The sequence below is a fragment of the Somniosus microcephalus genome, chromosome 21 (genome assembly GCF_052327205.1).
Source record: "Somniosus microcephalus isolate GS21.2 chromosome 21, FLI_Smic_1.0, whole genome shotgun sequence".
Classification (NCBI taxonomy): Eukaryota; Metazoa; Chordata; class Chondrichthyes; order Squaliformes; family Somniosidae; genus Somniosus; species Somniosus microcephalus.
This window is the reverse complement of record NC_141007.1, coordinates 63,942,913-63,955,115: the sequence shown is the minus strand read 5'-3', so window position 1 is coordinate 63,955,115 and position 12,203 is coordinate 63,942,913. Positions and strand designations below refer to the sequence as shown.

General features: G+C 44.7%; 1 protein-coding gene across 1 annotated transcript in view; it reads right to left on the bottom strand.

Annotated features, from left to right (window-relative positions):
- The window catches only part of LOC147102876 (dynein axonemal heavy chain 17-like), a 908,504-nt gene that overhangs the window by 270,137 nt on the left and 626,164 nt on the right, over window positions 1-12,203 (bottom strand). The window contains exon 50 of the mRNA XM_085963770.1: window positions 7,339-7,546. Coding sequence (XP_085819896.1) covers window positions 7,339-7,546 — 208 coding nt within the window. The remainder of the gene's footprint in view (window positions 1-7,338; window positions 7,547-12,203) is intronic.

Sequence of the window (12,203 nt, the reverse complement as noted above, 5' to 3'; positions counted from 1 at the left end):
AGTTAGGTGAATGTGACCATAGAGAGAGAGGGAATGGGTAAGGGTGCAGGGATGTCAGTGTCAAGTGGGATGTGGAGGAAGAGGTTGCTAAAGCTGAGTGCTGGTGAGGAGAGGCAATGGGGATCAGATTGAGGGTGATGGCAAAGTCATACTCACTTTTCCAGTGCGCAGAAGGTCACAAAACCTCTTCCTGCACTGAAGCCAGGTTCTGCGGATCATTGACAACGAGCCTGGACCTGGGAGAGAGCAGCATCGGCAGAGCTTAAAAGCGGCGGCAGCAGCAAGGCCCGACCACAGAGCCTGGACCTGGACCTGGGAGAGAGCAGCATCGGCAGAGCTTAAAAGCGGCGGCAGCAGCGAGGCCCGACCACAGAGCCTGGACCTGGACCTGGGAGAGAGCAGCATCGGCAGAGCTTAAAAGCGGCGGCAGCAGCGAGGCCCGACCACAGAGCCTGGACCTGGACCCGGGAGAGAGCAGCATCGGCAGAGCTTAAAAGCGACGGCAGCAGCGAGGCCCGACCACAGAGCCTGGACCTGGGAGAGAGCAGCATCGGCAGAGCTTAAAAGCAGCGGCAGCAGCGAGGCCCGACCAATTCAGCAGCAGGGGAGAGAGGTAAAAAGTAATCAAAGTGTGACGTCAGCAGGAAGCAGGTAAGTGATTGGTTGGTGAGTATTTCTCTCTTTTTTAAACTTTAACTCTGGTTTATAGTTTCTAAGGTCTCTCTGGTATAGCGGGGACTGTTGGTAAAACTATTTAACTGTAGTGTAATTAGTGGGATTGATTGATTTAATTTAAACTCAATTAATTAAAGGGTAAATCATGGCAGGACAGCCCGGCCCCGTGATCTGTTCCTCCTGCGATATGTGGGAACTCAGGGACACTTCCTGTGTCCCTGACAACTATGTGTGCAGGAAGTGCACCCAGCTGCAGCAACTGAGAGACCGCATTGCGGCGCTGGAGCTGCGATTGGATGCATACTGGAGCGTTCACGATGCTCGGGACATCGTGAATAGCACGTTTAGGGAGTTGGACACACCACAGGCAGAGGTTGGACAGGAAGAAAGGGAACGGGTGACCAACAGGCAGAGTACTAGGCGCAGGCAGGTAGTGCAGGGGTCCCCTGTGGCCATCACCCTCTCCAACAGATACACCACTTTGAGTACTGTTGGGGGGGATGGCTTATCAGAGGAAGGCAGCAGCAGCCAACTTCCTGGCACCAGGGGTGGCTCTGCTGCACAGAATGGGAGGAAAAAGAGTGGTAGAGCTATAGTAATAGGGGATTCAATTGTAAGGGGAATAGATAGGCGTTTCTGCGGCCGCAAACGAGACTCCAGGATGGTGTGTTACCTCCCTGGTGCAAGGGTCAAGGATGTCTCCGAGCGGCTGCAGAACATCTTGGAAGGGGAGGGTGAACAGCCAGTTGTCGTGGTGCATATAGGCACCAACGATGTAGATAAAAAGCGGGATGAGGTCCTAAAAGCGGAATATAGGGAGTTAGGAGGTAAATTAAAAAACAGGACCTCAAAGGTAGTAATCTCAGGATTGCTACCAGTGCCACGTGCTAGTCAGAGTAGAAATAGAAGGATACTTCAGATGAATACGTGGCTAGAGGAATGGTGCCAGGGGGAGGGATTCAAGTTCCTGGGACATTGGAACCGGTTCTGGGGGAGGTGGGACCAGTTCAAACCGGACGGTCTGCACCTGGGCAGGGCTGGAACCGATGTCCTAGGGGGTTTGTTTGTTAGTGCTGTGGGGGAGGGTTTAAACTAAAATGGAAGGGGGTTGGGAACCTGAGCAGGGAGACAGAGGAAAGGGAAACAAGGATAAAAGCAAAAGATAGGAAGGAGAAAAACAAAAGTGGCAGTCAGAGAAATCAACAGTTTAAATCAAACACGGCCACAGTAAATAATAATTCTAATAGGTCTAAGAGCGTTAAAAAAACAAGCCTGAAGGCTTTGTGTCTTAATGCGAGGTCAATGAATTGGCTGCGCAAATAGAGGTAAACGAATATGATTTGGTTGGGATCACGGAAACGTGGCTCAAGGATGACCAAGACTGGGAACTCAACATCCAGGGGTATTCGATATTCAGGAAAGATAGGCAAAAAGGAAAGGCAGGTGGGGTAGCATTACTGGTAAAAGAAGGGATTAACACAATTTTAATGAAGGATATTAGCTCTGATGATGTGGAATCTGTATGGGTAGAAGTGAGAAATACTAAGGGGAAAAAAACATTAGTGGGAGTGGTATATAGACCTCCAAACAGTAAAGCGGAGGTTGGGGATGGCATTAAAAGGGAAATTAAAGAAGCGTGAAATAAGGGCACAGCAGTCATCATGGGTGACTTTAATCTACATATAGATTGGGCTAACCAAATTGGTAACAATACTGTGGAGGAAGAATTCCTGGAGTGTTTACGGGATGGTTTCCTGGACCAATATGTCGAGGAACCAACCAGAGATCAGGCCATCTTAGACTGGGTATTATGTAACGAGAAAGGATTAATTAGCAATCTTGTTGTACGAGGCCCCTTGGGTCGGAGCGATCATAATATGATCGAATTCTTCATTAAGATGGAGAATGAAGTAGTTGACTCAGAAACAAGGGTCCTGAATTTAAATAAAGGAAACTACGATGGTCTGAGGAGCAAATTGGGTAGGATTGATTGGGGAATGGCACTCAAAGGGGTGACGGTGGATAGGCAATGGCAAACATTCAAAGACCGAATGGATGAACTACAGAAGTTGTTCATCCCAGTTTGGCATAAAAATAAAACAAATAAGGTGACTCAACCGTGGGTAACAAGGGAAATTAGGGATAGCATAAGATCCAAGGAGAGGACATATAAATTGGCCAGAAAAAGCAATAATCCTGAGGATTGGGAGCAGTTCAGGATTCAACAAAGGAGGACAAAGGGATTAATTAAGAAAGGGAAAATAGAATATGAGTGTAAGCTTGCAGGAAACATAAAAACTGACTGTAAAAGCTTTTATAGATATGTGAAGAGAAAAAGATTGGTGAAGTCAAGCATAGGTCCCTTGCAGTCAGAATCGGGGGAATTTATAATGGGGAACAAAGAAATGGCAGACCAACTAAATACATATTTTGGTTCTGTCTTCACAAAGGAGGACACAAATAACCTTCCAGAAATACCGGGGAACATAGGGTCTGATGAAAGGGTGGAACTGAAAGAAATCAGTATTTGTAGGGAAATGGTGTTAGGAAAATTGATGGGACTGAAGGCCGATAAATCCCCAGGGCCTGATAATCTACATCCCAGGGTACTTAAGGAAGTGGCCCTAGAAATAGTAGATGCATTGCTGGTCATCTTCCAGAACTCGATAGACTCTGGAACAGTACCCATGGATTCGAGGGTAGCTAATGTTACCCCACTATTCAAAAAAGGTGGCAGAGAAAAAGCGGGGAATTATAGACCGGTAAGCCTGACATCAGTAGTGGGGAAAATGCTAGAGTCTATTATAAAAGATGTAATAGCAGAGCACTTGGAAAGCAGTGACAGGATCGGACAAAGTCAACATGGATTTACAAAAGGTAAATCACGCTTGACTAATCTACTGGAATTTTTTGAGGATGTAACTGGTAAAATAGATAAGGGAGAACCAGTGGATGTGGTGTATTTGGACATTCAGAAGGCTTTCGATAAGGTCCCGCATAAGAGATTAGCGTGCAAAATTAAGGCACATGGGATTGGGGGCAAGGTATTGACTTGGATAGAGAACTGGTTGGCGGACAGATAGCAAAGAGTTGGAATAAACGGGTCGTTTTCCGAGTGGCAGGCAGTGACTAGTGGGGTACCGCAAGGATCGGTCCTAGGACCCCAGCTGTTCACAATGGCCCAGAACTTGGTGTCGGGGGCTTGCCGCGCGTGCAAGCCCCCGATGTGCGCTCACCCTGCGCGCCGACATCTGAAACCTGGCCCGCAGTGGATTTCCTTTCAGTGGCCAGGTTCTGATGTCGGCGCGCTGTGCTAACCTGACCCAGCGGCGTAGTTAGTGCGATGTGCCGGCTGGGATCAGGTGAGCACTGTTCAGCCAATCAGGGGAGGGGAAACTTCATTCATAAGTTTGAGAGTAAGAACTGTCAAACTCATGAGAAGTACTGCACCCCAAAACACTACTTAAACTTTAAATAACATTTTAAAAAACATCCCAATCATTAAATTAAGTATAAATAAGTTAAAAAAAATAATTTAAACAATAATTTTTTTTTTTGAAAAAAATAAATTTTTAATGAAAAGGGTCTAAAACTAAACTTACCTTATTGCAGATTCTTTAAAATAATAAACCTGTGGAAAAAAAATCTAAATTGCACTAAAACACCACTTACCTGTAAAAATAAATACTTACGTGTGCTTTTTACAAGCGTAAAGACCGGAGGCCTTTACACATGCGCAAATCCCCCAAAACAGAGGAAATCCAAGACGCACGCGCTGCCCCCTACAGCGCACGCGCTAGCCTCTTCAACTCTTGGGTGAGAGGAGAGGAAATGCCGGTTTTCAGCGCATGCGCTGTGCATGCTGAAAACCGGCATTTCCTCCGGCCAGACGCGTGAGTACCCCTTCCGTACTCACGCGTTTGGGGAGGAATTTCTGCCCCAATATATATTAATGATCTGGACAAGGGAATTGGATGTAATATCTCCAAATTTGCAGACGACACAAAGCTGGGTGGGAGGGTATGCTGCGAGGAGGATGTCATGAAATTCCAGTACGATTTGGACAGGTTAGGTGATTGGGCAGAAACATGGCAAATGCACTATAATGTGGATAAATGTGAGGTTATCCACTTTGGTGTCAAAAACAGGAAGGCACATTATTATTTGAATGGCAATAGATTGGGAGAAGGGGAAGTGCAAAGAGAACTGGGTGTTCTTGTGCACCAGTCGCTGAAGGTAAGCATGCAGGTGCAGCAGGCGGTTAAGAAGGCAAATGGTATGTTGGCCTTCGTAGCAAGAGGGTTCGAGTACAGGAACAAGGATGTCTTGCTACAGTTGTACAGGGCCTTGGTGAGACCGCACCTTGAGTATTGTGTGCAGTTTTGGTCACCTTACTTGAGGAAGGATGTTCTTGCCATGGAAGGAGTGCAGCGAAGATTCACCAGGCTGATACCTGGGATGGCAGGAATGACGTACGAGGAGAGATTGTGTCGATTGGGCTTATACTCACTAGAGTTTAGAAGATTGAGAGGGGATCTCATCGAAACCTATAAAATTCTGTCAGGCCTGGACAGACTAGATGCTGGAAGGATGTTTCCGATGGTCGGGGAGTCCAGAACCAGGGGTCATAGTCTAAGGATAAGGGGTAGGACATTTAGGACTGAAATGAGGAGGAATTTCTTCACCCAGAGAGTGGTGAACCTGTGGAATTCTCTGCCACAGAGGGCGGTGGAGGCCAGTTCATTAAATATATTCAAGAAAGAGTTGGATATATTTCTTAAGGCTAAAGGGATCAAGGGATATGGGGAGAAGGCAGGGACAGTGTACTGAATTTGAATGATCAGCCATGATCTCATTGAATGGCGGAGCAGGCTCGAAGGGCCGAATGGCCTACTCCTGTTCCTATCTTCTATGTTTCTATGACCTCGTGGGGCCACCTGGATCCACACAGCCTTCGTCTGCTGGGGAGGCTTCTTCCTCCCTGAAGAAGGGAAGAGCACCTCCTTACTAGCTCTTGCTCCCTCCACCAAAGCTTGCAGGGCGGCATCATCAAATCTGGGAGCAGACTTAGGTCTCCCGCTGCTAATTCTGCCTCCAGGTCCCTCTTACTGCAAAGGCCAAAAGGTTGGCAGTCTGCAGAAGAAGAATGGCTTCTTGCAGACCTCAAATGTAGCAGCAATGATGACGTCATCGGAGGCGAGTTTCAGACTGAAAAAACGAATTGGGCCATGGGTTCCCACACGTTGGAACTCAATTGCCCAATTATGTGAAAATCGCATCAATCTCCCACATCGATTTGGAATCGGGTGGATAACACGAAAAGCGGATGACAAAATCCAGCCCTATGCCTCTATTTATAAAGCCCGAGATCCCTTTATTAACTGCTTTGTTAACCTGTCTTTCCACCTTCAAAGATTTGTGCACAAACGCTACCAGGTCTCTCTATTCTTGCAAATTGAAAGAAGGTTAATATGTGCCCTGGGCAAGTGCTTTCCAATAAGAATTAGCCAGTCTACCATAGTGTATATGATGACAGGAAGAAGCAGCAAATGTGGCCAAGAGGGAGAAATAGTTGTGAAAGCAGTAGCAACTTTTGAGGGTTTGAGTGCAAGCAGAGAAAGAAGGTTGGCAGGCTGTAATTAGTGGGGTGCCGCAAGGATCAGCGCTTGGGCGTCAGCTATTCACAATTGATACTAATGACTTAGATGAAGGGACCGCATGTAATGTATCCAAGTTTGCTGCCGATACAAAGCTATGTGGGAAAGTAAGCTGTGAGGATGACACAAAGAGCCTGCATAGGGATATAGACAGGTTAAGTGAGTGGGCAATAAGATGGCAGATGGAGTATAATGTGGGGAAATGTGAGGTTATTCACTTTGGTAGGAAGAATAGAAAAACAGAATATTTTTTAAATGGTGTTAAACTATTAAATGTTGGTGTTCAGAGAGATTTAGGTGGTCTTTATTGCAAGGGGGTTGGAGTACAAGAGTAAGGAAGTCTTGCTACAATTGTACAGGGCTTTGGTGAGACCACATCTGGAGTACTGTGCACAGTTTTGGTCTCCTTATCTGAGGAAGGATATATTTGCCTTTGAGGCAGTGCAACGAAGATTCACTAGATTGATTCCTGGGATGATAGAGATGTCCTATAAAGAAAGGTTGAGTAGATTAGGCCTATACTCTCTGGATCCTGGAGAAAATTCTGAGGACATTCATGTGTTATGCCACCTCTTGCCATGCCCGCTTGCCAATTTGATGTAATACACATCAACCATCCTTAGGGAAGAGACTCTCTATTCTGAAATATCTCCATCAGGATCTCCATGGCTGCATCTGAAAACCTCAGGGCCCTGATGGAACTCTTCTTACCTACAAACATCTTGTTGCAGCTCTATGGTATTGCATCCCCATTTTGGCCACTTAAAGCACCTCCCCTTTAAATTGCTGCAAGCCCTTTAGAACCTACAGCAGCATCTGATTTCCCACCTCCGAATCAGAGAGCTGCATATGGAGGGCACCTTTCGCACTGGTAGCTTGCCTCAACCATGCAAATGAGGAGTTACCAGAAAAGGGAAGAGATCATTACTTTTGCCCTACCCACCTCCAACCCATTTCTCACTGGGAGATAAAAATCATCCTTATTGACTTTGGGTAATTTCAATACCTTGTAACATTGCAGAATTTGTGTAGAAGTTAAAAGGGACAGCCTGAATCACATATTCCTCAACATTAAGATTATTCAACTTTTCTCCCATGAGTACAGATTTTCCTGTTCCAGCATTTCCTGCTAGCATTACTGGCCGACCAATATCTAGCATTAGATCAATGAAGTAACGTAGGCGAATGGTCTCTGTTGTATGTACGAGGACAGCCTGTGTCACAAGAAGTTACAATTAGGAAATAAATTTATCAATAGCATGGAAATATAGTTTGCACTTTGAAGCTGCTTATTTTTTTTAGAATTAATAACTTTTAATTATCATTTTGCAGTGAAGTATCCATTCACAAAAACAAAGCTTAAGAATAGAACTATGGCAGTCATATACAGTGTGGAAGGATATCAAAGCACATTAGAATACTCCACACAGTGGTACACTATCTGCTCCTTGTGCAACCTTTTCTCTGCCTAATAGCTACCTCACTTAACATTTGAATCTATTTAATGACGTTTTGGTCCTACTTTCTGCAACTACGTTCTTGGTCCACTACTTTCCTGAGCTTTACAACAAGGCTCTGTGTTTTTCAGTTTTATTTTCTCTGCATAATTTCTGCTAATTATTCAGGATTTATTTTGGACAGGTAAAATCAGGGTAAAACTCAAAAGTTTGATGGAAATTGTAAAAAAAAACCGATTTATTTTACATACGATGGCAATAAAATCAATTGCAGAAACATTTACAAGTGCAAGCAAATCTGTTATGTTGCCCATGAATACTCCTGGATATGGGCCAGGGAGTGGAGCAATTGAGTGGCAGAGGTGCAATTGGGTAGGAAATACAACACAGGGCCAGGGAGATGAGCGGTTGGGTAAAGTAGGAGCAAGATAAGAGACTTGAATTGAAGCAGGAATTGAGTGGGGTCAGTTTCCTGCAAACCAGAAACTGGAAGCAGCAAAGACCAGGGCCTCAGGTGGACAGAGGTGTTCCTAGGGCTGAGACAGCAGTGGAAGCAGTCCAAGGGCTAAAGCCAGCAGCAGAGGATGGTGCGAGCTGCAGAGTTGGTCGTGAATACCATAGTGCAAAAATACAATATTATTGTTTAATTCTATACAAAGGGATTGTAATATATAACAACTACAACTTGTGTTTATATAGCACCTTTAACGTAGTCCCAAGGCGCTGCACAGGAGTATTTTAAGACAAAACATTTGTCACCGAGCCACATAAGGATAAATTAGGGCAGGTGACCAAAGGCTTGGTCAAAGAGGTAGGTTTTAAGGAGCGTCTTAGAGGAGGAAAGAGAGGTAGCATGGCAGAGATGACAGTTACATTGCTTTTCTTGGCAACATTACCCGAGATGGAATTCAAGAGGTTATGCTTTGCTCAGTTTTGTTGTTTTTACACAAAGAAATGCATGGTTACCTTCAAGTCGGTTTCACCAGTTTTAATAATTACCTTTCTCAGTTTTAATACTGTCAATCCTTTTCCATCAATGGATTAAAAGTGAATAATGATTAGGCTTACAATTAGTGAATCCTGGCACACTCTGTGAGTGACTGGTCTTGCTGTCAATCACTAAAAAAACCTTAGCATGTTGTACATTCTTAACTTACTCCAAAATGTAGTGGTGTTCATTAGAAGGGAGACAACCTTAGGCTTCATTCACTAGTAATTTGAGTAGCTGATAACAGACAGTGATAGCTGTGGGAAGCCTCTCAAGCTCAACTCCCAGACAGTGTTTTTTTGTTTCCACGTCTATTCCACCAAAACCACAACAAATGATCCCCCTTGTGAGGAGTAACCTGTGGTACATCTTTAACTTATATTCTGTATACCTAGAAATAGCATGTAAGGGCTTAACACTCAACAACAACTTGCAATTATATAGCGCCTTTATCATAGTAAAATGTCCTAAGGGCTCACAATGGATTTCTCTAAGGAAAACACATTAATTCTGTTCCTGTCAATGATGGTCTTAAGAGGTGAGAACTGATAAACTGAGGACAATAGATAGTTCCATGTATCAATTGGCCAGAACTATTGCATTCAATAATGGGCATTTTATGCCATAGTTAAAGCATTCAATATTGATGAATGGCTGTTGGATCTAATGTTGATAAGAGGAATGCAGCCTTTTGTAAATGGATTTTATCTCTTTAAATTTTAAGCTGTGGATTACATTTCTGTGAGGAGGCTGCTTAGCTATTGACTGTTCCCTAGATGGTGAGTTGGCTGGCCACAAGCAGTGATTGTGTGCTCTGAGCCAGCCTACAGCCAGTTTCAGTCATGTTTCAGTCTAATCTCCAACACTTACAGATCTTTATGCTTTTAAAGTCAGTGGCAGCTAGAAAGAGAAGTTATGCTAGATTCTGGATACAGCAAGTAAACTATAGCAGAGTGAGAATTTGACAGAGTGAAGAAGTCTGCTCGTTATCAAATGGAATTGTGACCATGGAGATCAAGTGAATCTTCAATGATTGCGATAGTATTGCTGTGAGTGTCTTTGTTTTTTCTGTAACCTGCTGAATGTATTTCTGCGTACATATCATTGTATTGGATTAAGATGATTGAGATTAGTCAGGTGATCTGGGTTTGGCAAGAGATGCTTGGAAGGTGATCAGAAAATTGTAGTTGGACAAAGAGTGAAGTTATACTGGCTACAGAGTAATGTGTATATTCATCCTGCAGTACTGTGGGGAAGGCTTTTTTCCTGCAACAGATACAGGACAGCTGCTTAATACTTCAGGGAAGAGAACACAACAACTATGTTCTACCCCTCTCCCACACAGCTGTTGGTTTCCTCAGTTGCAAGACAGAGATCTGAATATCCCTCTCCTTACTCAACCAAATAACTCCAACTACCCTAGGAACAAGATTCATTCTTGGGGACTTTCTGATTGAGCGATTCTCCAACTATCACCCTATCTCTAACCTCCCTTTCTCTTCTAAGGTCCTCGAGTGTATTGTTGCCTCCTGTTCGAATCCTTCCAATCTGGTTTCTGCCTATCTCATAGAACGCAAATGGCCTTAGCCAAAGTCATGAATGATATACTTTGTGAATGTGAACATGGTGCATTATTATACCTTGTCCTCCTCAACTCTCCTTGCACAGTTCCATTCCTACCTGTCTGGATGTAGCAAGTGCATTTCCAATGATGGCTTTTCCTCTCTTTACACCATCACTTCTAGAGTCCCCCAAGGATCCATCCTTGACCCCTCCTCATCCTTAACTATATGCTGGCTCCTGGAAACATCGTCCACAGGCACAGGGTCAGCTTCCTTATGCATACTGATGACACCCAGCTCCATCACCCCACCTCTTATCTTGACCCTTCATGACCATTTGCATGCTTTCGGACTGCCTGTCTGCGTTGCAAATCCCTTCATCTGAACATCGCATCAGCAGGACTGTAGCTATAGTTTTCAGCACTGGCCATAGACTCCACTCCCTTGCCAATGATGCCATCCCCTCTCTGGCCACTCACTTAGACTGAACAAAAACATGCACAAGCTCAGCATCATATTAGACCCTAAGATGATCTTCATAACCCTGAAGGAAAGGATTAATAACAATAACCCCTTTTGGGCATTTGTACATTGTGAGTTTAAACTGCAATATGCAGAAATCACTGAAGAGACTCAGAGAAGCTTCGAGAAGTTTCTCGCAGGCCTCTGGTTTGCAAAAACAACTGATAAGGAAGAAAGGAGGCAAATTCCATAGGGCTGATAAACTATACAAAGTGGTCAAAGACTGCACAGGCAGTTGGAATCGTTAAGAAAAGACAGGACACATTGGAGACACACAAGGCCTCGAGAGGGTCTGCACACAGATAAGGGAGGCCTTCACATTCCAATCATCTAGAAAAACAAGTGAGATAATGGCACCTGGGGAAGATGAGTGACACACAACACATAGCCAACCATGGGAGTGTGGCCAAAATGGGACCTCCATTAACTTTTACTCATGCCCCAACTAGCAAGAACCATGTAAAAATGGGGCATCATGGCCGGTCTGGCACTGCAGTCAATGAGAGCCTAACGAAGCACCGCCTAGAGGAGGACGTCCCACCAGAAGAATCATCAAGTGCCACATGAGAGCTGATCACTCTGCTGCTTTGACATTGATTCATTGGTTTAAAGGTCGTACGTATTGAACATATTGTCGCCTCCCAAATCCGTGCCCATCTTTCCCGCAATTCCATGTTGGAATCCCTCCAATCAGGTTTCTATGTGACCGTGGTAAGCTATCTCTCCTCATCCTTCTCGATCTATCTGCACCCTTTGATACAGTTGATCACATCATCCTCCTCCAATGCCTCTCTTCCGTCGTCTAGCTGGGTGGAACTGCCCTTGCCTGGCTCCATTTTATCTATTGAATCGTAACTAGAAACATAGAAACATAGAAGATAGGAGCAGGAGTAGGCCATTTGGCCCTTCGAGCCTGCTCCGCCATTCAATGAGATCATGGCTGATCCTCCAAATTCAGTACCCGGTCCCTGCCTTCTCCCCATATCCCTTGATCCCTTTAGCCTTAAGAAATCTATCCAACTCCTTCTTGAATATATTTAATGAACTGGCCTCCACCGCCCTCTGTGGCAGAGAATTCCACAGGTTCACCACTCTCTGGGTGAAGAAATTCCTTCTCATCTCAGTCCTAAATGGCTTACCCCTTATCCTTAGACAATGACCCCTGGTTCTGGACTCCCCGGCCATCGGGAACATCCTTCCTGCATCTAGTCTGTCCAGGCCTGACAGAATTTTATAGGTTTCGATGAGATCCCCTCTCAATCTTCTAAACTCCAGTGAGTATAAGCCCAATCGACACAATCTCTCATCGTACGTCATTCCTACCATCCCAGGTATCAGCCTG